This window comes from Candoia aspera, chromosome 1 (assembly GCF_035149785.1).
Source record: "Candoia aspera isolate rCanAsp1 chromosome 1, rCanAsp1.hap2, whole genome shotgun sequence".
Classification (NCBI taxonomy): Eukaryota; Metazoa; Chordata; class Lepidosauria; order Squamata; family Boidae; genus Candoia; species Candoia aspera.
This window is the reverse complement of record NC_086153.1, coordinates 192,486,860-192,514,063: the sequence shown is the minus strand read 5'-3', so window position 1 is coordinate 192,514,063 and position 27,204 is coordinate 192,486,860. Positions and strand designations below refer to the sequence as shown.

At 40.2% G+C, this 27,204-nt stretch overlaps 1 protein-coding gene across 2 annotated transcripts; it reads left to right on the top strand.

Moving 5' to 3' along the window:
- The first annotated feature begins 2,559 nt into the window (after positions 1 to 2,559).
- Positions 2,560 to 23,199, top strand: PDK1 (pyruvate dehydrogenase kinase 1). Of its 2 annotated transcripts, XM_063318159.1 has the most exons (11): positions 2,564 to 2,915; positions 6,065 to 6,206; positions 7,459 to 7,530; positions 11,482 to 11,666; positions 12,156 to 12,251; positions 13,165 to 13,242; positions 15,849 to 15,925; positions 16,483 to 16,581; positions 17,333 to 17,443; positions 20,787 to 20,900; positions 21,002 to 23,199. In XM_063318159.1, the coding sequence occupies exons 1-11, from the start codon at positions 2,795 to 2,797 to the stop codon at positions 21,140 to 21,142; spliced, it is 1,236 nt and encodes a 411-aa protein (XP_063174229.1). In that variant the 5' UTR covers positions 2,564 to 2,794; the 3' UTR covers positions 21,143 to 23,199. The 2 variants fall into 2 exon arrangements, with proteins under 2 accessions (XP_063174230.1, XP_063174229.1); XM_063318160.1 differs by lacking the exon at positions 20,787 to 20,900 and having other exon boundaries at positions 2,560 to 2,915.
- Positions 23,200 to 27,204: the final 4,005 nt, after the last annotated feature.

Below are 27,204 nucleotides of genomic sequence, written 5' to 3'. Positions count from 1 at the left end.
GCTCACATAACTATGATGAGCACATTTTTCATGCCTTACTGTGATGCCTTATTGTGATGCCTTATTGTGATGTTACTGCTGACCTTACATTAAATGTAGCAAATAAATCACATCAACTGGACAGGTACATAATTACCAGAATAATTGTTCCTATCCACTTATGAAGCACATTTTTGGGGGCTATTTTGGGCTAATCTTAAGGGCATGTACAGTTTTTAGTGATGTATCAAACTGTCACGAATGATAACTACAAAATGCATTGAAGGGACGCCTGCATGCTGGGTTGGTCAGCCTCCTCCTCTCTCCCTACACCAGCACCTCGTTCCTCAAACCCAACTTCTCCTTTCTCGCCTCCACCTTCCGCCTCCCCACCCAAGGACCCCTTTGCAAAACTAGAGGGGGGCTGACACCTTGCAACCTCCAACTTAATGTTTGGACTCCTCAGTCTCTCCTGAAATTGTGGCACCCTGATGCCAAAGCCTTCACCACCACCACCACCACCTTTTCCCTTCCCCTGCCTCCTCCCCCACCCCGCCTTTGTGGGTGGCTCCTGCTGCTGCTAGTGCCCGGGCCAGCCCAGCCCCAGATCTCCAGCACCCGCCCCAAGACAGAACCCATCCCCTGGGCCAGGCCACTGAGAGGTGCAGAAAGGCAGGCGCATGCCAGCAAGGAACGCCCCAGCCGCATCTCTCTCTTGTGTGTGCTCTCTCACCACCTGCTGCTCCTCCCTCAGCTCGCACTTTGCTCACCTCCCTGCTTGCACACGTGTGCAATCCCCGCCCCTTCCTGGGGTCCGCACCCACTCTGGCGGGCCAACCCAGCGTTGGAAGTTGGAGGGGTTTTGTTCAGTTTTTGTCTCTGTTTTTTAAATAAATGATGATCTCCCAGGGAACCCCTAATGACCTCGCGCGGAACCCTGGAGTTCCACAGAACCCAGGTTGAGAAACCCTGCTGTGGAACATAAACTAGGAGGTGCTCATCCACTACCATGCTTTAATGGCAGTTCCACTGCCCAATCATCACAAGCATATACTAACAGAAAGATTATAAAATAGGCATAACATGCAGCTCCCCAAATCAGAGCACAAAGTTGGGGAGTGGTAATATAGGAGATAGTAAAGGTTTCCCTTGACATTAAGCCCAGTCGTGTCCGACTCTAGGGGGCAGTCCTCATCTCTGTTTCTTAGCCGAAGAGCTGGTGTTTGTCCGTAGACACTTCCGTGGTCATGTGGCCAGCATGACTAAACGGAACGCCATTACCTGCCCGCCAAAGCGGTACCTATTAATCTACTCACATTTGCATGTTTTTGAACTGCTAGGTTGGCAGGAGCTGGGACTAGCAACGGGAGCTCACCCTGTCACGATGATTCAAACCACCGACCTTCCGATCCGCCAGCTCAGCGGTTTAACCCGCAGCGCCACCGCATCCCTAATATAGGAGATATTTGCTCAAATTGTCAAGTGGTCAGCTCTCACCGAGGCCCCAGGCCTGCACATAGACCTTTTTTTTAAATTCAACAGGCATTCTTACAAACTACAACTAATGATAATTAACACCAAAACTGTACTGTAAGACTTCAGCTAGGCTTTATACAGTTTATAAAACAAAAGCCAATAAAAACTGGAAAGATTGGTCCTGCACACTTCCTCACCCAATTCTGCATCATTAGCCCAAAATCTTAAAATACCACCAAAACATTGCCCAATGCCCATCCTTGCCCTAAAGGCAAAGACAGCACATGAACATGTGAAGGAATAGCAATTCCCTTCCAATGGGTAATTATAATATTATGCACGTTTGCCGAGAAATAAATTCCAGAGTTCATAACTATTTCCTCCCTTACGTACAGTACTGTACACACACCGGATTGCAGCATGTGTGTGTTCATCTTTACTTGGAAATTAATGGATCTGACTTTTGCCCATTTTTATTTGAGCAAAGCAAAATATTAAAATAATCAGCAGAGTCAACAAAAGAAACACAGAGGAACTTTAAGCAAAAAAAAAAGTGCACGGTTTTGTAGTATTTTTAAGTGCATTTGTAATCTGGAAAGTAAAGTGTAAAAGATTTTAAACACACACAGAGACACTTTTATCCAAAATTACCACAGTTCCAAAGAAAGGTACTTTAATTTTCCAGTTGCTATAGAAGATCTGGCAGCTTGACAGAATAAATTGGAATTAATTTGCCATGATATACTAGTTCATAAATCTCGAGGCAAATGGACAAGAGAGCCACCCCGAAATGAGGAGTGCTGGCTAGCTTCAGGCAGGGCTGCTCAAGGCGCCCGTTCAGTCTTGGGTCAATCTGCTCGTAGCTCGCAGGAGCAACCTGGTCTCGCCCCGCTGGAAACCTTGCACGGGCGTGGAGGGAAAGCAAGCTCACCTCTTCGCACCGAAGCACAGGGACCGTGCCCGCCATGTTTGCAATGAAAAAAGCGGGGAGAATTGAATTCCTGATTGCGGGAACTGAATTCTTCCAGCTTGGAGGAGCTCTCGCACTTCCCTTCTCCTGCAGGCTCCGCAGTTTCGCTCCTCCCAGGCGACCCAAGCGGCACCGCCTCTCCGCCCGCCTCCTGCCCCCAAAGCGGGCAAGAGGTCGCCCGGGCCCTCGCCCGCACTGGAGCTGCTCTGCTCCTCAGACGCTCCTCCCCGGGCCGGGAAAGGGCCGGTGAGGCGGCCGTTTCCGCCGAAAGGCTGCAAATGGTGGCTGGGGGGAGCTGAAGAGGGAGCGGAAGCCAAGCCGCGCTCGCCCAGCTGCCTTGCTCGGCGCCCCTCAGGGTGTGAGGCCGCCATGAGATTGCTGCGGGCGCTCCTGAGAAGCGTCTCCCCGGCCGCCACCATCCCTCAGCAGGTGGATTTCTACTGCCGCTTCTCCCCGTCCCCGCTTTCCATGAAGCAGTTCCTCGATTTCGGTGAGTGGCAGCGGGGTCGCTTCCCCCGGCCCGGGTTGCTCCTCCCCGCGGCTCCTTCCTCTGCAAGCCTTTCCCCTCCGCCCACCATTTTCTTTCCTCGGAGGGAGAACCACCACCCTTGGAGGGCGCTGCTCGTGGCTGCGGGGAAAGGCGCTTCCAACTCCCCCGGCCCCCAGGGGCGGAGAGCAGAGCGAGGCCTCGCGCGGAGGCTGCACCCGGAGCCATCTCTTCCCGCTCCAGCCGCGCAGGGGTGTCCCAGGATGGGCGAAACGACCTCTCTGCAAAAGCGTGCATCGCATGGGAAAGGTGCCCCCGTTCTCCCAGTTCCAGGGGCACTGGTAGAGATTGCAAAGGATATTGCCACGCGCCTTACTCCGAAGTGCACGCCAAAGGGAGTGCTTACAAAAGACAGGGAGTGTTGACAAAAGACGTTGTGCAACAGACGACTGTGGTGTTGTCATGCAAAGAATCTAGATTCTTGTGGGGTATCATATGTTATTGTCCTGCCCAGATACTTTTGGACAGCACCCAATTCTTGGTCATTGACTATGCTGGCTGGAGCTTTTGTGAGTCTGGAACATAAGGAACATTTGGCTATGCTTAGGTCACAGGTATGCTTTTCAGAGCCTAGTCCTCAGTTTAAAAGAGTTTAAAGACTTGTCTCATTTTCCAGAGTAGTAGTATTTCCAGTTGTATCTTAGGAGAGGCTCTTTTAATACTAGCACTTCATAGTTTTGAAGTTCTCTCCTGGAGTTGGATGTGCAAGGCTGTTTGTATAAAAATGTATGTGTGTTTGAGACACAAATATTGGTCCGCATATACATTTGATAACATTTTTCTTTTTTTAATATTTATTGTTACTTCAGCTAAATTTTAGTTTTAGTTTTAATGGGATTTTATTTGAATTTTATTGTATATTTATTTGAATTTTATTGTATATTTATTCTGTATTGTAAACTGCCCAGAGTCCCTCCAGTCGGAGGAGATGGGCGATGACAAATTTGATAAATAAATAAATAAATGATAAATAAATGATATACCTATTATTGCTTAAGAAATTGTAATGTTCCAGTGCATTAATATTCACACCGAGAGCCAGTTTGGTCTAGTGGTTAAGGTGCTGGGCTAGAAACCAGGAGTCTGTGAGTTCTAGTCTCACCTTAGGCAGGAAAGCCGGCTGGGTGACCTTGGGCCAGTCCCCCTCTCTCAGCCCAACTCAGTGCAATGTAGACTAGCCTCCTTGTGCACCCTGGGCATCGTGACTTGTCACGGCTAAATAGTCTACACATCTGGCTGCTGGACCTCACAAGGATTTTCCAGCAAGAAAAAGCAGCATGAACACCGAACTGCTATGCCATATGATTGATATACATACACACATACATGCACACCCCAAACTAGCAGTACAGTCCTTGTTAGTTTGCTTAGAAGTACTGTAGGTTCCATTGCACAATCGCAAAGAACATAGGATTGCATGTAGATGTATTTAAAATTTTCCAGCAGTATTGCTCAAAACTACAACTGCCCCTTGCTTCAGTACATTTGTTTGAGGCAACATAATAGCTGATAAGTTGTACTCTAGCAATGTAACTATTTCTTATGCATTGTTGCATCAAAAAAATTGGAGAAACCCTTGGAGGCAAAATGGATTGCCCTGTAATTCTTCTGGTTCTACTGAATGTGAAGTATGCAACATGTGACTAGAATTTCTGCTAAACCTAAGTAAAGATATCCAATCAGTTACTGCACTGATCACTATAAGAAAACTACTGTTATTTGGCCTTAGATGTTTTAATACATATATTGGTGTCATAATCAAAGCAGTCAGATCATCTATACCAGCATGTTCTCAAATCCTGCATATACTTTGCATGGAATAATTACCAGTACTGGGTGGAGAGTACTGTTTGATTGCCCATTGGATCCCAAAATCAAGCAAGGTCCAGTTTATCTATGTTACATTGAAGAATTCTATTGTTGTTTGTAGATTATCTCCCATTATCTCCTACTCCTAAATGCAGGAGTAGCCAATGAAGCCCTGCACTTTTCCTGCACATGGTCTCCTATATCCTGGATCAAGGATATCATCTTTAGGGGTGGTGCCTTTTCAGATGGCTTCTGCAGGCAGGCAGCACGGTTGCCTCATGATCATTACACTGAGGATCCCCTCTTGAAATGGTGAATGTACAATATTCAACAGGAGTAGGGAACCAATTCAGAGGGTGCCATGAAACCAGATTCAATCCTGCATTTATTTATTTTCTATCCCGCCTTTATTATTTTCATAAATAACTCAAGGCGGTAAACATCCCTAATACTCCTCCCTCCTCCTGTTTTCCCCACAACAGCAACCCTGTGAGGTGGGCTGAGAGAGAGGGACTGGCCCAAGGTCACCCAGCTGGCTTTCATGCCTATGGCAGGACTTGAACTCTCCATCTCCTGATTTCTAGCCCTTGCCTTAACCACTAGACCAAACTGGTTGCAACCCAGAGTTGCTGCTTCATTCCACCTAATGGTAGGGCTGATTCTGTCATGCATGCTTCATCAGAAATCTATTTTTAAAAAATCCTCTGACATAGTCCACAATTTTTTTTCTTCTCTCTTTCAAGTAGCCCCTGAAAAGGTATTCATTTTCAAATTATCTGTAGACTTGTGGCAAAGAGATACTCAGCTGAAGATTTCTCTATTATGCTTTGATTATCTCTTTCTCCACAGCTGTATCAAGCCATTGTTTTCTTCAGAAGCTACTGTGCTCTTCAGTATTGGAGAGGAAGAATTTATTTTGTAGTATCTCTCACTGCTCCATAGTTTTTTTAAAAAACAAAGAATAGTCTAAAATATCTAAAAAGCTGCAATCAATAACATAAATGTTACATATCTCGAATGTTTAATATCATGAATGTTAAGAATTCAATGTGGTATTTGTGGGAGACCAAGCCACATTAGTCTAGTACAATTCTGAATATCAGATTACTTCTTTCTGAATTTATCTAAGCCTATATTTATTCTAAGGATAAAATATCATCCAGGATTTCATAGGAGAAGCTGCTATTATTTACCACCCTCTGATCCTGAATGGAACTAATGAATTGTTTATAATCTATTTACTGTGGCTTCAAAATTGTTTCCTTATGACATTTTTCCCTTAGGATCTGACAGTGCTTGTGAGAAAACATCTTTTATGTTTCTGCGACAAGAGTTGCCTGTAAGACTGGCAAACATAATGAAAGAAATAAGTCTGCTTCCAGACAACCTTCTTAAAACACCTTCAGTTCAGCTTGTTCAGAGTTGGTAAGAGCCTGCTTTTTTTAAACAAAGCCTCATGAAACCAAACTTGAACATTTTACAAAGATATGTGATGATGCAGGATATTAGAAACAGAGTCCTATGGATGTAAGATGCCTAACAGCATTCGTGCATTGATCTAGCCCAGTGAGTAAACATCTGGCTTGTATTTTCTCCCTCATCTCCTACATGGCTCTGCGCCAGAGGCGGGGTATCAACACTGAACATGAATTCACAGCCCAGACTGCCAACATAGCATAAGTTTTCATCATCTCTCAACCCATCATCCATTACTTGAGGCAATCCTAAGGGCAAACATCTTGCCCACATATACAACTTCATCTTGTGGTTTCTGAGCCTAACTTCAATTAATATTAACACTTACAAGCCAAGGCCCAGGCCTCAGAGCATGATGTGGTGAATAAAGGGTCCTCCCAATTGAAGAGAGAACATAAGAACCCTTGCCTCATTCTGTTTTTGTTCATTCTGCTCAAGTATATTGTGCTGAATCAGGGGTTAGCAGTAAGCTCACATAGTGATGCTCTGTCCCTTCCAAATTGTCCAAGGATGCAGATTTGGCCCATTTGAATTAAAAATAATTAGAATGTGCTTGGATGCCCATTGGTACCATGCGGTTGGTCTCTACCAAGCTGTAGTTTTGAGTGCTGTGTGAATGTGGCCAGTGAGTTCAATAAAGCTTATTTCCAAGTGAATGAACATGACATTGCAACTTTTGAAACAGATTTTGAATAGTTCTTGGAAAGAGGGCCTCTATTTTAGTGAAGGAACCAGTTGTGCATGTGAGAAAGTAAGTGGGTGCAAGAGGAAGGGGAGACCTGAAAAAATGCTCCCCTTTCCTATTGCAGGAGTTTCTGATCTATTGGAGGCTCAATTGCTATGAGAAAAAGAATCTCCAGTAGTAGGTGGTTAGATAGAAAGGTAAGGCTAGTAAGTGTTTTACTTTCCATAATCCATGGACTACTTCTGTTACAAAAAGTAGATGTCCTACTCCTTGGTTTAGGTAACGTATAATGGGTGTATACACACATTTGTAGAAACAGATAGTTATAATTGTTAAGACTTAGCATGTTAACAGTAGCATTATTTTTAGCATTAATAATAGAAATTTAAAAGGAAGTTTTATCTCTTAAACTTAGAATGTGCTAAAGTTTGAAAGTGGCTATAAAAACATTATTTTGGCAAATTCATATTCTTCTCCTTATTAGGTGAGAAGTAATTGTTTAAATTGTGTTTTTAGGTATGTCCAAAGTCTTCAAGAGATCCTTGATTTTAAAGACAAAAATGCTGAAGATAGAGAAGCTATTTCTCGGTGAGACATTTTGGCCTTCTCATATATTGTGAAAATGGATTATCTAAGCTTTTCTTATGCCACTCTTCTCACATGGGACATTCAGTGCCATAGTTTTATTTTATTATATTTGTTTTCTTATATAGATCTCAAGAAAAAGTATGGGAATATTCAGTCTCTTTTAAGTAATTTATTCTTTGGAAATAGTCATGGGGGCCTAAAAGTACTAAACTCAGAAATAAATTCCACTGAGTTCTATGTGATTCGTTTAGGATTACCTCTTCATTAGAATTAGCTAGGTCTGACCTACATATACAGTCAATGTTTTAATTCAGTTGATTAGTCTGTTAATTTTCTTTAAGGGTTCTTTATAATGAAGTAAAGTAATTTAGTCTTGTTTTGAGTACACCCATTGAAATTAATGGATCTGCTTAGAATTTGACTAGCTTGGGACTGATTTTAACGGATCTGCTTAAAATTTTACTACTTTGGATTCAACCACCATATCATTGTACTCTCTGTATCTAGCATGTCAATCACAGACATTCATCCTTAAAGAAATAATCTTAGCAAGACTTTGGTGTAATAAAACAGATTAGGAGAAGAGTGTTTATCTGTGTTAGAATTTGAACAGCTGCTGAATCCACTTGAATTCTAATGGTATCTTGAACTAAGAGAATTGTGAGATTGTCTTCTGGAGGAAGAAATGTTGGAATGAAGACGAAGCCGATGACCACAGCAAAGAACAAAGGGCTAGCGAATAGACCGGCTCTTCAAATATCTCCGGACAAAGAGAGGATGGGAGGTCACCCACAAGTGCTCCAGATGGTTGCTGCTTGTGAGGAGATCAGACAGCTATCTCTGGTGGTTTTGAGCCCTGAGAGATGAGGGAATAGCCATCTTGCTCAAATCGTGGTCAATACCTTTAAAAGGACCCTTAAGTTTGCATACTTCCTTTTCTAATCACATTTGGAAACTGCTTATTAACTATATGTCGATGAAGATTCTTAGTCATCCAGGTGGAATTGTCTGTAGATTGAGTCATGGCAACTGGATTTCTTTCTTTTTGGTAGAAATGTTTTGCTGCTTGTCCAAGCAGCTTCTTCAGTCTGGGCAAAGGTTGGTGAGGGGACCCCATATATGTCTTCCAGGGTGGCTGCATTGTCCCTACACCTGAATGGCTGTTAATTGTGCCATGGAGGTATGAATGCCTTTGGGATGTCTTACTCCTAGATCCTTTGTTCATCCCCAAGTGGATCATTAAGAGTGGCCTTCCTGGTGGTCTTAATCTTCCTGGGGACTGATGAAAGAGCAGCATGGAAAATGGACAAGTTGTGTCTGAGGCCTCTGCCTCTATTGAGGGAAGGATTTTCCACTTTGGCATGAATGAATTAACCCTTTTCTCTCAAACCACCTATCTTCTCTGTCCAAAATATGAACATCGTTGTCCTCAAATGAGTGTCCTTTTTCTTTTAGATGAAGGTAAACTGCTGATTCTGGTCCTGTGGTGTTGCTCCTCCTGTGCTGGGCCATCCTCTTGTGTAAAGGCTGTTTGGTTTCCCCAATGTAGAGCTCAGAACAGTCCTCACTGCACTGGATTGCATATACTACAATTAACAGCCATTCAGGTGTAGGGACAATGCAGCCACCCTGGAAGACATATATGGGGCCCCTCACCAACCTTTGCCCAGACTGAAGAAGCTGCTTGGAAAGCAGGGAAACGTTTCTACAAAAAGAAAGAAAGAAAGAAAGAAATCCAGTTGCCATGACTCAACCTAGAGATGCTTATTAACTACTTTTCCTCTTTGGGGGAGATGAGCGGTGGCAAAATTTGAATAAATAAATAAATAAATAAATTAGAAATCTTTGGATAGAAAAGTCTGAAAACACCAGGTGAGTCTTCCTTTAATCCTTAATGAAATAAAATTTTAACTGCAAATTTAACAACTTAAAAAAATTGAAATAAACAGCAAAAAGCTAGTTAAGACTTTTAGAAAGTTATAAATGGATTAAGGGTCCAGTTAAATTTGAAATAAGATCTTGGAATTAATTATAAAGAATCCTTCCTGTGGGAAAGTCAACTTATTTTGAATTTTTTCTAAGTAAGAAAAGAGAGAAACAATTTTAAAAATTGGACAGTAGACGGGACTAAAGATTTTAATTAAAGGAGAAGAACACACAAACCTGATTAACAGCTACAAAATGACACAACATATTATAACTTTGGAAATACTGAAGGATACTTTTGAAAAATGGAATCAGAAGTTAATATCAACAACGTCAATGGTTATGTTTGCTTCTATGGATAGACTGTCCAAAAGATGTTTCGGACAAAATGGCAGAAGAAGAACAAGGTTTATCTGACAAGGCAGAAGCCCATTGAAAGTGGATCTGCAAATGACAGGCTACAAGTATGACATGGAACAAGATGTTTCGTTGGATATACAAAAGAAATTGGTTGATGGTTTAAAAATCAAAAGGGAATTACAAATAATAAACCAAGAGAGTGACCTGAATAATTCTTTTATACTGCATTTACAAAAGAGATTTGTTGAAGCTTGGATGAATCTTGCAAGAAGGGGTAAAAAAATGAAATCAAGTTCTATGACATTACTTGAATGGACTAAAGATTAAGACTGTTAGAAGTAAAAGGAAGGAATATAAAGTTGGTTTATTTGATCAAGATTCAAATAGATACATTGTTATTTCTGGCAACTCTTAATGGACTTTTGCTGACACCAGGACTGAAATGACGCTGCCTTATGGATTTGTTTATAGATGAGATGGGACATGGGATGAAGAGATCATTGACTGTAAATTAAGAGGAGGTGAAAAGTTACTAAATTTGTTTATACTTGTGATGAAGGTTGGAAGTCACTTTATGTATTTTCTTTTTCTTTACTGTATTCTTACTTTTCTTTCTATTCTCTACATTTTTTCTTTTCCATTGCACTTTTTAGTTTGTATTGGTTTTTACTATTGCAATTATAACTTTTAATAAAATTATTTTTAAAAAAAGAGAATTGTGAGATAGCACTGAAATATTTTTAAATCTTTAAGTTAAGACCTGAAGTTTAAGTGATAAATTATTTTTAAATAGTATTTCAATGTGGGTAAAGAAGTTAGGAACAGAAATAGCTAGACCATATTACAGCGAACACTGGAGTATATGTAAAAGAACTTCAGTTTTGGTCAGTTCTTGGTTTCAATATTAGATTGGCCTTCTTAGTTACTTTTTTACAGGCAAAAAGATCCATATATATAGTTGCTATCATGCAACAGCTACTTATCTAATAGAATTTGTGTCAGGGAAACCTTCAGAAAGTTGCAAATAATACAAAAGTGTAATTTTTTATCAGATGCAAATAGATTATATTTTAAATCTTGATTTAGAGGTGGAATGTACTTTCAGTATTTATTTACAAATTGTTGACATTCGGTCGCCCTGTGAACAAAGAACTTTATGTCCAGATGAAAAAAAAATAGAAGCTCTTTCTCTTAGCTTTCAAATTCCTGCTAATGAAAGGGGAGATGTCAGTGACCTCTGCAGCCTGTCCCTATCGTTTCTCCAAATCTACAGAAGAGATTCATAGGGGCCTTCTGAGGGAAGAAGTTGGTAGAACAACCTCCTTCTATTGTTGGAAACATCCTGTGAGCTGAGTTCCATGCACTAAATCTCAGCCATTGTTTCTTAAATATCTAAAAGCAGGTCATACGGTAACATAAACATAGATGATGGACCTTGATCTGAAAATGATTGTGACTGTGCTATTAGAAATACCTTACGTTTGGAAGTCCCACCATCCATTTTAAAAAAAGCCTTTCTTACACTGTGTAAACACAGCATATTTTTTGTTGAGTAGCAGGATGCTTTCTTTAGACCTGCTTCTGCGATGGTTAGGTAAAATTTGACATGCTTCTCGTGATGGGTATGCTAGTATTTTAATGTGAACATACTGCACTTGATTTCAGGTTTACAGACACTGTGATAACAATCCGGAACCGTCACAACGATGTCATTCCTACCATGGCTCAGGGCGTGATAGAATACAAGGACAACTATGGGGTTGATCCGGTGACCAGTCAGAATGTGCAGTATTTTTTAGACCGCTTCTTCATGAGTCGGATTTCAATCCGAATGTTGCTTAATCAGCACAGTAAGTACTTTTATTAATTGGGGAGGGATGTTTTTTTATGGAGCAGGGTAAGAAACTTTTAGAAGTGAAAGACTTTAGATTTTGGGGAGCCGAGTGGGCATCATGGTGATGGTGAGACCGCAGGGCCATATTGTGCATGTGAGCAGAGCTGGGATTTTGTTTTTTCCTCTTAAGTCTTTCGAGGAATTTTTCCTGTGTTCTCTGACTCAAAATGGCAGGAAGAGATAATGAGTTCTTCCAGGTCGGAGAGGGAGTCTGGGGGCAATAAAGAAAGGGCCACAGGATGCCAGTCTCTAATGTAAAGCAAGCAAGAATAGTTTCCTTTAATAGTGCTTTTCTTAGTGCTGTCCTTGTCATGAAGTGGTAAACTTTGCCCATTGCTTTTGTTCAATCATCATCACCTCCCTACATACACAATCTGCTGTTCATGGCTTCTGTGTTGTGAAATCACTTTGTTGTTGTTGTTGTTGTTGTTGTTGTTGTTGGCAGCTTTGCTGTTTGGAGGAAAAGTTGAAGTTAACCCAGCACATCCCAAACACATTGGAAGTATCGACCCTAAATGCAGTGTTGTTGAAGTTATAAAAGGTATATTCTTTTATATAGTGGTCATGCTGCCATTAATTTAATCTAATATATTATTAATTTAATACTGTGATTTGTATTTTGAAAATCAAGACAGCTTACAAACCATACCGTATGTTAAAAACTAGTGAGCTCGGTAGAAACGACTTCTGAGCAAACATGCATAAGATCATGCAGTTATTTGGCTGTATATAAGGCTGAAGCTGTGTATGTCTCCCCAAATTGCTAGCCTTCTAAAAAGAATGATTAGTCTGGAATGCCTGGTGGAGGAAGGGTAGAGTGCGGCATGGGAATTCCCCGGGGCATGGAAGTGGGGAATTCCTTCCTCTAATAACAGAATTGATTTTGATCATGGGTGCCGAATCTGGACAGTGCACTCTATCCTTCCTCCATCAGCCTGCTGAATTGCCCTAATTGTATTCTTGTTCCTGTGGCCACACATCCCATATGTACTTCTAATGCTGCTGTTTGTATAACTTTGCTTTGTTCATCACGGGACTGAAGGGGGCTGAGTTGGAAGTAAACCCATTGATGTCAGTGGAGACCCACCTTCTGACTACTGGAAAGCTTTGGCATCTGAGATTCGTACCAGACATCTTCCACATATTTTTAGATACTACTTTAGACTTACAGGGGATAGATAAATGCTCTTCTATTTGTTCAGAGAATCCAAGCATAGATACTACTCTTGTTAAAGTGGTAATTGAAGTTAGCCAGAAGTAAGCAAGAGAAATGTGAGCTGTATTCATAGAATGTTATTCCTGAACAGCAAAAGTTGGAATGTGCATGACTGTTTCCTCTCGGAACTGTCTTAAGAACTGTTGCCAGCTAATTGGATAAACTCTGGATGGGAGGGCGGGTATATATGTGTGTCTTTGTGTACATCTTTTGAGGAAAATTGTGTTGCTGTTTTCAGATGGTTATGAAAATGCAAAGAGCCTCTGTGACTTATATTACATGAGTTCTCCAGAACTTGTACTTGATGAACAGAATGGTAAGCACGGAAAGGGGAGGGATGGCTTATTCATGGAAATTGCATGTTCTTAACCAATTTCTAGCAAGTTTTACAGTGGCCCTCTTCTTTGCACAGGACTCACTTTAGGATATTTCTGTAACAGTGCATAGTGTTTAGTTGGTTGCAGAACTGGCCTGTTCATGCTGCAAAATACTCTGCCTCGTGCATTGGCTCTATTCCATGAGAAATGCTAGGGTCATTTGACAGGTTAGAGATGGAGAATGTTTAGCATGTGTTCAGAGTACATCCTATAACAATAGATGTTTGCACATACTCATTTCACTACAGAAATTGGTTTTAGGAAGCCAAGTGCAATTATCTGTGTCATATTTTTACAGTGAAGAAAGTATGTGCTTGTGTGTTGTGGTTGGAATTCAGTGTAAAATAACACACTTGTTACAGGTACATTAATCTGGAACTTGGGACGTAGCCTTCAGTATGAAGCTAAACCTGGTGATTAGAGAAACCTGGTTTCTCTAATCAGATGATATATTCTGTCACATGTCACCGCAAATGGTGCAATAAGTGCCAAGAAACCTTTCATTTGCTTTTATTCTCTAGTCTTTGACATTTTTTTGGCGAACTTTTACTCAAAATACATTCTGAACCTATATATCTTGATGTATAAGTAGCACAGTTTTATGCAAATACATTAGGATTCTTCTTTAATTGGACAATCCTGGAGGAGATAATTTGGTGTCAGCCCTTGAAGGTAGACCAAACTAGGAAACTATAGTCATGTATGCTAATACTACTTTTATCATAAGGGTATACTAATAGAATCTTGCAAGTCTGAATGCGCTTCCCCCCTCCCTCCCTTTATCTTCATGAGAACTAGGGAGGGTCTTGTCTGAAACACTTTCTAAGGTTACAGTTCTGACTTGGACTCAGATTTCTTCTATCTGTCTATTGCCTTGGTTGCGACTCTTCCTCTGTTCCTCAAAGTTATTCCTTCTCCATTACATTTGGACATCTTATACATCATATGGAAGACTTTTGGCTCATGAACAAGCTGCAACAGCTTTCGGTGATTATGACTGTAAGCAGGTATTGTAGTTCTATAAGTAAGGACCAGTATAAACATATCATAATCCACAAGAATGGATTAAGTATCCATTTGCCAGAGTATTTAGGTTGCCCTCAGAGGTTCTACATTATGTTCTCGTAGCTTATCTTTCTACCCTTTGGTCTTTTGGTAGATGGTGTTTCAGAAAACCTTGGTGGTGGGACAAAGGTTAATAGTAATACTGATAATAGTAGTTGCCTATTATTTTTTGCTGGGAGTATTTGTTTACTAATGGATTTTGAGTTGCTATTCCTGTCTTTTTAAGTACCATTTTAAGTAGTAACTATTTCTATTGCCTAGTTGATGTGTTTGGTTGTATTAGTCATTTTATACAGACAGGCAGACTACAGACTAATTGAAATGCATAAATTAGTTAGTTATGACTGCAGTATTAATGTGAAGGGTCAGTGGATAACCTGACGAGTTGCTGGTTTGCGTTTGATTATTTGCTATCAAGTCAGTGTTGACTCTGAGCAACCACATGTATAGATTTTCTCCAAGACTCTATGACCCCAGCCCCGTCCTTCAGGTCTTCCAACCGTGTGGTTTGTGTTTAAATACATGTAAATGAGACAAGAGCTGTGTGGAGTAGCTTCATGTGGATAATTCCTTATTTGTAGCTTTCATCTCATTTAAACAATGCTTTGTTTTTGAAAACGCCCAGAACATAAAAGATTATCTTGTTGTAGTAATTATTATCATCTTTTTCTAGTAATGTCTATTGAGTTGTGTAATGATGTTTAATCCTGCTTACTCTAGGTTAGTTTTAACATTGTATATAAATTTAGTGCGCGCTCTCTCTCTCTCTCTCTCTCTCTCTACTGTATATATATACAACTACCTCATAATCTGCTATACCTTGAAAGATTGATCAAATACTGATTGCTAAACATAATCATTAAGAGATGAGCCTGCTGCTTCAGTCACTGGGTCTAAAACTAACATAAGGAGACAAGTGGAGAATAAGAAAGAGACATATAAAACTGTGGGGTCTGGAATTAATTTTGTTCTGACATGTGATGCCTTTTATGAGTATGTGAAACAGACATTCTTTTTTAAAATGTACTTTAAATATCGGGTGTTGAGAACAGAAACTTTCTCAAATCTAGGTTCTTAATAAATTTTCTTCCCAGTACTTAAGTAAGTGTGTATGTATGTGTGCATGCACACATTTATGAGACATAGAGCAAAATATACCGGGATCCCGTTAAACTGGCCATTAATTCCACCTGCCCATTTGACTTTGATCTCTCAAATAACACCTCCACAACTGCAAGACAGACTGCTCTTAAACTTAAGGGAATTTCAAAATGAGTTTGCAGTGTGCTATGAGTGAGAGTGTCAGTCAGGGATGGGGGGCCCTATAACCCTACAGGCTCATATGAGCCCTTAGGCAGGACTAAAGTAACTGGATCTTAGTAACCTTTCAGCTACACTGTTGACCAATGCTGAGACTTTACCAACGTTAACAGTGGCTGTTGGCATACAACTGATCCTTTTTGTTCCCCTTGTTTTGCAGTAAAGTCACCAGGGCAGCCTATGCAAGTAGTGTATGTGCCATCACATCTCTACTACATGGTTTTCGAACTTTTCAAGGTTTGTAGAAGCCACTGATATCTTGTATGTCCTCTCTTCCTGTTTCTCTTAGTCAGACTACCCAAACGACCAAACAACCAACCATCGTAATCTCTCCCTCTTAATATGTTAAGAAGTTAGTGGGGAGGAAGAAGCTTTTAAGGCAAGTGACCATAAATCCTACTCAATACATAATCTGTGCATTCATAAAAGATCTCTTTAGGTGTTCTGCTGACCACCCCTCAGGAGCATTGCCAGTCTGCTGGCCATTTCTAACACTGTGAGCTACTCTGCCTGCACATTAGAGCTAGGTGTGTCTCTCCACATCCTTCCAGATCTCCACTGAGGGTGGGACAGCCTGTGCATTTGGGAACTTGGAAGAAAGCAGGTGAATGGATAATCCTATATCAGGGTAGGAAGGCCACACTATTATGAGAAGGCAGAATGCCTGCACTGCCAAAACGGTAGCTTCCCTCATATTTTAAAATGGGTCAAGTGCATTTACAGAAAATGTTTTCTTTACATAGTCAGCAAAAATGTATATAAATGACTGTAAAATTAATGTTTTGAAAACTTAGAATGCAATGAGGGCTACCATGGAACATCATGCAGATCGAGGAATTTACCCTCCAGTTCATGTCCAAGTCACCTTAGGCACTGAAGATTTAACTGTAAAGGTAAAGTCTTTGTTTAGTCTTACATTTTCTGTTTCTTAAGTCTGGCAAACTACTGACAAAAAAATTTGCAGAGGTCTGTTCCAGAGCCACTGCTTCATTTCTTTATTGGGCTCATACCCTGAAGTGATCAAATGACTATGAATAGCTTTATTTCTAGTGTTTGGTGGTTTTTAACTGCCTATTAGTTTTCTATATATTTTATGGATGTTTTATTGTTTGTGTTTTTATTGTACTTATTGTAAGCTGCCCAGAATTGCAAGAATAGGTGACATACAAGTAAGCATGAGAGGGAAAGAGAACGTGGGGGTTCCTAGACTGAGCATCGCTCCTAAGTATTCAGACGGAAGCTGTGGACCAAAATGTCTTTCACCAGCTGCACCTTTTTGGAATAGGACCAACCTGGTCACAGTCATGCATGCTTTATTTGCATCATGCTCTGATCGGCTTTTTTGTTGAATTTTGGAAATTATTTTTTAAGCTTCAGTTAGCTTACTATTTTATATCACTGTTTTGCCAGATTGTTGAGTATTAAAACAATTTAAATAACATTTTCGTCTGTGCAGACTACTGTTTGAGTGAGAAGGGTCTGTTGGTCTGAGTCAGATTCTGATTCAGGGACTGCTTGGATGATTGTGATTTCTGTGTTGTTTGTAGAATATATCCTTAACCATGACTCAGTGTGTGTGGATATAGACACACACCAAACATACAGGAACTCAGTACTGTACAGTTTTTCCCCCCCATATTCTAGATGTGCGATCGTGGTGGTGGTGTTCCTTTGAGGAAAATAGACCGACTGTTTAACTATATGTATTCAACTGCACCTCGTCCCCGTGTTGAGACATCACGAGCAACACCTCTGGTTTGTAGCCTGTGTGATATTTACATTATCAGTTGTGAAATGAAGGATTCAAGTTCTCCTTATTTTGCTAATAGTTTTATTTTTAACATAGGCTTCCACTGGATTTGGACGTTAAAGCATAATGAATTAACAAATGCTGGGACATTCTATATATAGAAATAAAGCATTTTTTCACCACCCCTCCTCAACCCCTCGTAAATAGTTTGAAGGTGGTCCATGATTGCATTTGCTTTTGCTCACTCAGAAATGTTGAGAACAAAGACAAATTTGAGCTTGCCTCAAATTGTTGCAGGTCCTGTAGCAGTAACCCCCCACGCCTATCCATCCTAAAGGGAAAGAAAGTAAAACATTCTCAGTAGCCTAGCAATTTGGATCCTGGCTGGTTTCTCCTACCAAGAGAAGAGAGACCGGCAAGCACTTGACAGTTTTATCCCTGCCGATTTTGCCTGGGCTACAGAGGGAGAGCTGGGTAGCCATCGAGAATTGTATTGTCCTTACAGCACCTGAAGATGAGGATCTGGGAAGAGAGAGAAGGCAAGAGTCCCGCCTTGGGCACGGAAGCCGGCTGGGGGACTTTGAGCCAGTCATTCTGTCTCAGCCCAACTCACCTCACAGGGTTGTTTTGTGGGGAAAATGGGAGGGGGCAGGTGTAATAGGTAAGTTCCCCACCTTGAGTTAGCTATAAAAATAATAAAAATGGGATAAAAAAATGATTAAAAAAAAGTTTGCTCCAGTGGGAAAATGGAGCTGCAGCATCTGCAAATGAACAAAACACTAGGTCTGCAGTAGTTTTAACTTTATTGCAGCTGAACTGGAAATAAATCAGTCCACCTCTCTAACGCTGCTAGTATTGTTGAAACCCAGAGCCCTGGAGCTACTTGGAAACTGGTGATGAATCCTTGAGTAGAAATCCCTTCTGTAGGCTTTCAAGTGCAAAAAAGAATTCCAGGAGAAAAAGAGAACTTTAATCATGAGCTCAGGAAAATCTTAAGTAGCATGTAACCTATTTATTTAATATAGTTGTGTAATGCTTTCCATTATTATAAATCTCAAAGTGATTGACAATCAGTTAAACTACAAACTATTAACAATAGCTTTAAAACAGTGTAACATGATATAGTCAGTTTTAGAAATGAAAGAAGAAAGAACCCAAACAAAACGATATATACAGCACTCATACAAAGACAGCTTGGTTATGGGTCCTTGACAGGTACCTACTAGATTTCATTGTAATTGCCCTATGAATTTTGGCATTTTGGGGTGAAGGTGCCTGTGACTGGGAAGGCCCACCTTCAGGAGGGTGTTTTGGGGAAAGCTTTGGATCCGACTCAGTTGGCAGTCAGTGTAGTCACTTCAGCAGCAGCATAACATCGTCATATATAGCTGATTACTCATTTACCAGACTGGCTGTTGCATTCTGCACTAGCTGCAGCTTCTGAATACAGAGTGCACTGTGGTGGTCAGAACACAAAGTTACCAGTGCATGAGCCACTGTAATTACATTATCTTTATTAAAGGTAGGGCACAGTCGATCTATCAGTTGAAACTGGTAAAGCTCACTTCTAGTCACAGAAGTCACTTGGGTTTCTTAGGAGCATTCCCAAACTGTGGACCTGTTCATTCCAAGGAAGCTCAGCCCCATTCAGAACAGGCAAATCCCCCAATTTCCAGATCCCACAATCACCAATCCACAGTGCCTCTTTCTTGTCAGGTTTCAGTTTCGTCCACATCGTCTCATTTAAATATGGTTTGAAACAAATACAGCCTTTTCTGATTCACATGTTTTTGATACCAAGTCCTAATAACTCTTAATAACTGCCCCAGCGGTTTCATATAGTATCTTCAAGGCAGCCTTGGCATAGCTGCCAGAATACAGAGGTCATCCTATGCTCTTCTTTGACATTGTCCTGCAAGTAAGATTAGAACTAGTGGAACTCAGTGTCCCCAGCCCACAGAGATAATTTGAGACCCCACCAAAATCAATGGTATCGAAAGCCCTGGGGGATCAAACAGGATCAACAGTCTTCTTCCCTGCAGGAGATTATCTAGGCAATCATGGCTGATTTTAATTCAGAACCATGTCTGAACCAATCTTGAAAAGGGTCAAGATAGTTGCTATCCTCCAACCTGTTTGTCATGGTAGGCAAGTGTCATTTCTCTTTCCTCAATCTGTGTTCTCAAGTGTTGTCCAACTATTCAAAATCATAGTAATTTTAACTTATTCCTGAGCTTGGGGGCTTATTTGGACCAAGGAACCAATTAACTGAGTTACCTAGTTGTGATGACATGTAGTGCTTGAGGATGGAGCTCACAGATCACTTCTGTGATTACAAAACTGTATTTTGTGATTGTTTGATGTATGTGAAAAAAGGCAGAGTGACATTTTTCTGAATAGAGCTAGGCTCCAACGTTAGCACTCTTCGCTTTAACACCAGCATATGCAGATCTTGAAATAGGCACAATGGCTTTGAAGACTTACCAAGAGAACCTTTGTGAGTGCCCCTGTGTGTTCCGAAGCACCTCTCTCCATTCAAATTGGAAGCATTGCAGAGGCTAGTTACTGTTCCTGCAACAGTGTGGCGCTGGAAAACAGTATTCTGTTTCTGAGCAATGCAGTGTTGCTCTCAAGGGGGATACGAAGAAGGCTCTGGAAATACTGTGTTCACGTTTTCTTGAGAAGGAGCACAGAAAAACTTAATTTCATCAAGGCCTTGTTATTTTTGTAGAGCAGACGTGGATTAATGCATAAGGTTTGCTGCTTGTGGGGTGAAGGCGGAGGGCTGTATTTTTCCAGTTAAACCTTTTGGCAGCACAGCCATTTGACTAATTTTCTGTATTATATTTGCGGACTTGTTATTTGGTAAGGGAAAAATTATTTAACTTGTTCTTCTGCTTCTAACAGCAGCTTGATCTGTAGATGCAGGCTGATGAAACTTCTAAGATGTAGAGATAACATTATCTCCTGTTAACATTAGCAGACATAAATAATTTTACAACCTTATCTATGAGGACTGGTGATCAGCAAAACAAGAACATGTGTTGCACAAGGCTGGAACTACAACCTAGAAATAGCCCCACTGAACTCTTTGAATGTTCCTATAAGACAAGCATTTCAGGAAATGTGGAGGAGAGAGAAGGAAAGGCCAAAATGCAAGCTGTGCAAAAATCCTTAGCATTCATGGGAAAAAAAGCAGAGAGTATTATGTGTTCATATTGTATTGTGCCTTTTCTTTTTTATGGTAAAAGTAGTGGTTTTTTTCTCTTCATCTGCCCGTTGAGCATTAGATCTGCTTCAGACATTTCAATAATTCAGTATTATTATTATTATTATTTTTTGGCTTAGGCTGGATTTGGTTATGGTTTACCTATATCACGTCTCTATGCTCAGTACTTCCAAGGAGATCTGAAGCTCTATTCTCTAGAAGGTTATGGTACAGATGCTGTTATCTTTATAAAGGTATGTCAGGGACCAATTGGGCTGGCAAATTCCTTGCTGCTTAAAATATAAAACCTGTTTATGGCAAGTGATTAACCCAGCCCTCCTCTCTCTCGCTGCAGGCTTTATCAACTGAGTCTATTGAAAAATTGCCCGTATATAACAAATCTGCTTGGAAACATTACACGGCCAATCACGAAGCGGATGACTGGTGTGTCCCAAGTAGTGAACCAAAGGACATGACAACTTTCCGCAGCACATAGCAGCAGGAGCCCAGGCGTGCTGAGCCAAAGAGGGTCCTGGCTCATATGGTCAGCCTATGTAATACCACTATAACTTGTTTTATGGGGAAGGATGCATCTTTGCTCACCTGGAGTCTGAAAACCATATCTTTGCCTAGAATATTCTACAATGTTCATTTCTAAGAAGTGATGTTTTTCCATCTTTGCATCTTAAATTACTTCAGGAAATGCACCTTAGATTACTTGAGCAAAGTCTAAATGATAAAAGACAACAGTGTGTTCAAATATTGTTCTGTTTAACTATCAGGCATTCCAATGAACAATTCATGGGATGTATTATTACTTTATACACCTCCTCTGGGATCAGTTGCACTAGCACAGCATTTTGCTCTCAAGGACTCAAGAAGTGCATTACAGTGTGAGAGAAACTATATGGGATTATCTTGGTGGGTTTTTTTGTTGTTATTAAATATTATGTGAAATAATTCATTTTTTGCTCTTAATGTAAACAACTCTTTAGCTTTATATTTACAGGTGATACGGCTAGACATAGAAGTGCTTGAGTCTCATTCATTTTATTTTGAAAATCGAACTCCTATTTCAGTCTTTGTCACTAAAATAAATGATACTCAAAAGCACCTAAGTTGGCTTGTCCAGGTGTAGTGTTTTCCCAACTGGAGAGAGCAAAGCAGATCTTTGAAGAGTGTCCTCAGCCATGTCCTCAGAAAAGAGTCCACCTGAGTTACCACCAGGTTAAGCAGATAAAAGATTGCAGGCTTATTTTCCCTGAGATATTAGTAGAATTTAAAAGTGTATAATTTGGGCTGAATTTTCCATTCACATTCAGGGAACTTGGTAATGTTAATAGGACCCTTCCTAGTGGAATGCCACTCATACACAAGTGTTGCCAAATACAAGTTGATAAAAGAGTTTGATCATGATGTGCAAGAGTTTTTTTTTTTTTTTTTTTTGACATACAGTTGCAAAGAATTAGTTTCTTTGGACATCTATTGTAATATTCCCATAGAACAGTGAGATACGCTTGCTTTCTAAGAAAACAAACTGGAATATTACACCCTATCACATTTATGGCATATTTTAATTATTCCATTTCTGCGTTTCGCTTTCTGCCGTGCAGATCTGACTAATGACCTAGGTTAAAAACAGATTTCATTGCACTGAAATCAGTTGACTCCTGGTATCATTGCTAATCTTTATTATTGTCCTGGTAACTTAATGTGATATGTCTACTCAAAAATAAAATGCCATTACATGAGTAAAGGATATCGTGTGAAACTGCAGTCCTAAATACATTACACCGTAAGTCCCCTTGAATATTATTGGACTTAGTAGGGGTGCACACAGAGAAGAAGATTAGCTTCAGTCCCTCAGCTGATGCTTGGGAAAACATCTTAGCACCTTGGGTGATTTGAAGCCACACACCGTGGCAGATTGTATTCTATTTCCCATCTTCATTTGAAGCCAAAAGATGGCCAGAACATTTTTGTCTGACAGACTGAGATGAAAATTTCAGAAATGGTAAGGCCATATAGGGAGATGACATATAGCGAATTTCAGACAAATCGGTGCTGAATGGGTTATGTGCAGAATGAAACAAAATGTTTCGAAATTAAAACACAAAATCCCCATTTGAAAAATGCCCGTTACAGCCTTGGGTTTCTCTTGTCAGGAAGGCTGCTGTTGAGGCACTAGTTTGCAGTCGTCGCACCACTTCAGTTAGGGACAGGAGACATTTCCCATCTTCCATCAGGAATCTTGATGAAGGAACAAAAGGGCAATTTTCTTCTTTCAAGGCACTGGCAAATGCTGAGAATTGTATGTGCAGAGCCTTTTAAAACCCATGTGGCCAGAAACAAATCTCAAATGATAGAGTCTCAGAAAATAGCCAGTTTTATTAAAATGTACTGTACATCACAAAAAATAATTACTGGTCAGAAGATGACCAGTGGGAATCCCCTTCCCCAGCAAAACCAGCCCTGGCTTATAAAAACTAGTATTACAGATAACTGATAAGGACAATTGAAATAATAAAAGAGCGCAAAAAAAGACAAAAAAAAGAGAGAGACAAAGCAGTTGCATTTACAGATAGGTACATAAAGTAAACTTCTGACTGCAAGTAGAACTGTTTACTCCATGCTGAAACAACTGAGTTTCCTCCTGATGAACTTTGTTGTTTTCCTCCCAGTATGAGGTGATTCCAATTCTCAACTTTTTATTTTAGAAATGCACCTTTTTACCCCACATTAGTTTTTTTCTATGCTCCCCAGTTACTCAGACAGTTCTGACCCAGATGATATGCCGTTATCCTCATCAGCAGCTATGATAGAACTTTTCAAAATAGATTGTGCTCTGATGGAACAAAACTTCACATACTGTGAGTCTTTTTCCTACAGGGAACAATTGCAATTCAAATTAGCCTTTTTTTTGTCCTAGAACCACCAAAGAAAGTGTGGTGACAGTCCACCCTCAGAGCTACCTACCACAGAAGAAATGGCCAAGGGGTAACTCTTAAAATCATTAAAGGTTTTTAAAAACCCTATAACCAATCATGGAAACCATAGTTCAGCATGCTTTGAGCAAGCTTGCTGGTTGCACAAATAGCCATAGAACGGAGCCCAGTGAAGAAGCACCATCAGTGGACTCAGTGCAGCGGTTCATGAAAAAACCGCAGCAAAAACAGAGAAACCAACTTCTCCATAACAAAGAATTTTTAAAATTCATCTTGCTTACCCAGGAGGTTCCAATCTTCCTTTTGTCCAAAACAATTCTCATCCATATACCAACCTCCCTTGCACTGATTCACTCTCCTGCTCAAATAGCTCTGGACCACAATGGCAGGGACAGAGCCTCTGCCCCCTGCTTGATGGACTACTGCCTTCATTATAAGCTCCACGGCTGGAAGAATGAAAGAAAAGGTAGATAAAAGGTGTCGGAACACCCAGGACTCGTTTGGAAAACAGGCCCTTTTGTTCCATGTTTTTAACACACTTGAAATAACCCTTTTCAGTGCACAGGATTTTGCATGTTTTGGTGGAAGTGTTTTTATGAAATATAAGTTACATTATGATATTTTTTTTAGAAAATGGAAATTGCTGATTACTTAAAGGCTGACTTGGGTGAAATGTCTTGGAAAAAATTTCTGAGAGTAGCCTGTTAATTTTCTTATGAAAGGGTTCAGGTTGTTTTGTGCAAAAGTATTTCTATTTAGAGGTTTTGTTTTTTTTTTGGCTGTTTTTTTGTAGAAGAATAATGGGCAGCCTAGAGGTAGCAACTAAGGGACACCCTCTCAGTTACAGTACTTAAGGCTACAGACCTTAACACATTCGTACTCAGGAAAAAGCCTTTTTAAGGACCATGACAGTGCCAATGTGGGTATGGATTTTAGATGATCAAGAAAAATAGCAGACTAGAACTACCTTTGTGTTGGAAAACTTTATGTTTCCCTTATCAGAAACAAAGCTGTATGTACTGAATCACAGGATAAGACTATCTTTTTTTCAATGCTGGTAACTCAGTGCTGGAGTTTTCAAATGAGATACAGTACACTGTATGCCTACATTATGGAATTCATCATTGTTGGAAGGAAATATTTGTTAGGCAAATCATTAATCAGGAGTTTGACAGATTTGGCCCTTGAAAAGTTAATTTTTCAAGCTCAGGTGCCCATTTGAACCTTAAGAAAATACGATCTGGGGCTACTGGAACAGAGAAAGACTGAATTAGTATTATCTGTCCCTGAATGAATTACAGATGTCAGTGGCACTCAAGCCGTTGGTCTGATAATCCAATTATGAAAATTATCTGCAGTCTGCCAGTCTGAAAACTATACAAACGGGTTTATAGACACCAGTAGAGTTGCATGTGGGCTTTTGGATATATGTATATTTTGTCCTTACTGAAACAGGATGGTGTTGGTGTATTTGACAATTCAAATTACTGAAAGTGGATAGAAAATAATTGTGCTACAAAATGGATTTATTTGCTGTTGTTTTGAAGTTTGATTTCCATTAATACAGTATTTGAAAAAAATATATACACCTTTATTGGAATTACTCACTTGCTGATAGTACTAGATACAAAAATCATTGTCCTCATAGCTGGAAAAGTAAAATGAAAAGCAATCATACAGTTTGCTTTTAGAATATTAATCTTGTACTATGAAAAGTTGGGTTTGTAAGAAAATTACGGCAATTTTTGTAAGAAATAATAAAGTTTGGCTTTTTTTAAAAAAAAGTTTACAGCTTATTAAATAGGTGACAGCTGCTGTTCCAGGTGAATTTTCACTTCATTCTGGTTACAAGAAATATTTGTCTGCTTTTCTGAATACATGCACCGAAACACATTTACATTTTTTAGTGAATGGAAAGAAATCTCATCCCAAAAGTTTCAGAGAGACGTTAAAAAAAAAATTAAATCTGATCTCAGATCTGATCTCAGCCTAGGTAGTAGACAGAGACAATCAGACTCGGAAAACTCAAATGACAGAAACATCATTCAGAAGTGTGGAGGTTCCTTCTTAGGTGAGCTTGCCAAACTGGAAGAGATCGTTGGCAGATTGCTAGGAAAGCCTTTAGCCCAGGAGAGATCAGAAAAGACACACCAGGCATTTCTATAAAAATAATTTTATTTACAGAAAGCAAAACATCTTTAAAGGCTTCTGCATTCTTGCAGGCTCTCAGTGAGAGCTGCTAAAACTCTCTACATGCCTACACAGAAGGGAAACAGAAACTAAAACAAGTCCAGGCACGTTCTTTCCCCCCAGGTGCAAAAATTAACATTTGAAAAGGGGACAGTTGAATTCAACTAATTCAATTAGTTACCCTAGTAACTTTAATCTGTAGTAGAAAACATTAACAGAGATCACCCCCATATATTTTTTTTTGGTTCTTTGACAGTCTTTCACGGGAGGAGCAGGGGCATCTCTTGCCTGTGAAGTTGTGCCCAAACTTGGTGAGTGTTGGAGATAACAGGAAAAATATAGCAACCATGAACTAATGAAAGCTAAAGGTAGGATTAGGAGTTCTGGATTTATTTTATGGAAATGAACTGAGAGGAATGTTTTTGTTATACTGTTTGCTTGTTGCAGTAAACCCTGCAAACATAATTGTTACTTTATCTGCTGCCTCCTTTTGGCTTTCAACTCCCATTTAGTTCCTTAAGGTTGAGGAATGCTCCTGGCACCTTCCAGCAGCTGGTCAATTTCTCAAAAGCCCAGGGGGCTTCACAGTAGTGCTCTTTGAACATGTAACCATCTTCTCTGATACCTGGGGGGAACAAAAGCTACACACAGTACATACTGTTACACATCTAAGTCTGGAATGAAGATTAAAGCCAAAGAAATGTCAAATTGACCTTAATCAGGTCACGTAATTTAGGCCACAACATGGGTTAGTACCATTTCCACTTAGTAGCCAAATTGAATGCTGTTATAGAAAAGCCAATCCCTAAGACAAAGGGATGTGTTACAACAACGATTTCTTAATTTATATCCCAGTTACTCTGGGCTGTTTATAAGTTAAAAACATTTAATAACATGGAAACAACATAAAAACACTACAAAAGGAACAAAGGTGGCAGAGATAACAGACCCAGATAGGAACAAAGAAAAGGGGGCTTCAGTCCTTGCCAAAGACTTGGGTGAAAAGCCAGGTCTTCAGGGCCGTTGGAAACACCAGTTGGGTGGGGGCTGTTTGAATTTCGAGAGGAGCCTCATTCCAGAGGGCAGGCGCTGCTACATACAAGACACGCTCCCAGGATCCTGATGGCATACATTGAAGGAACCTGGAGTGCGCCAACCCTGTAGAATTGAATTGGCCTGGCAGATGTAGGGAGACAGGCGGTCCCTTGAGTAACCAGGGCCGATGCCATGTATAAGGGCTGAACAAGAATCTGTACCCCTCTAGAGCAGAATAGCTTCAATAATTGACTGCATTGAAAGTGCAAACTCAAACCAGGTGAAGTGGAGGGATGTCAAGCAACTTTTGACCGTTTAATGGCCACCATCAATAGGTGCCTAGTGCTGTAACACCCAGTTTCTCTAAGCTATTCACTTTAAAACAGAT

Bases quoted from the DNA above. Each gene is read 5' to 3' on its own strand.
- PDK1 (XM_063318159.1), top strand. From the start codon at position 2,795: ATGAGATTGCTGCGGGCGCTCCTGAGAAGCGTCTCCCCGGCCGCCACC. The intron at 6,207-7,458 runs GTAAGAGCCTGC...TTGTGTTTTTAG, and splicing joins GTTCAGCTTGTTCAGAGTTG to GTATGTCCAAAGTCTTCAAG. The intron at 17,444-20,786 runs GTTTGTAGCCTG...TTTTTGGCTTAG, and splicing joins CATCACGAGCAACACCTCTG to GCTGGATTTGGTTATGGTTT.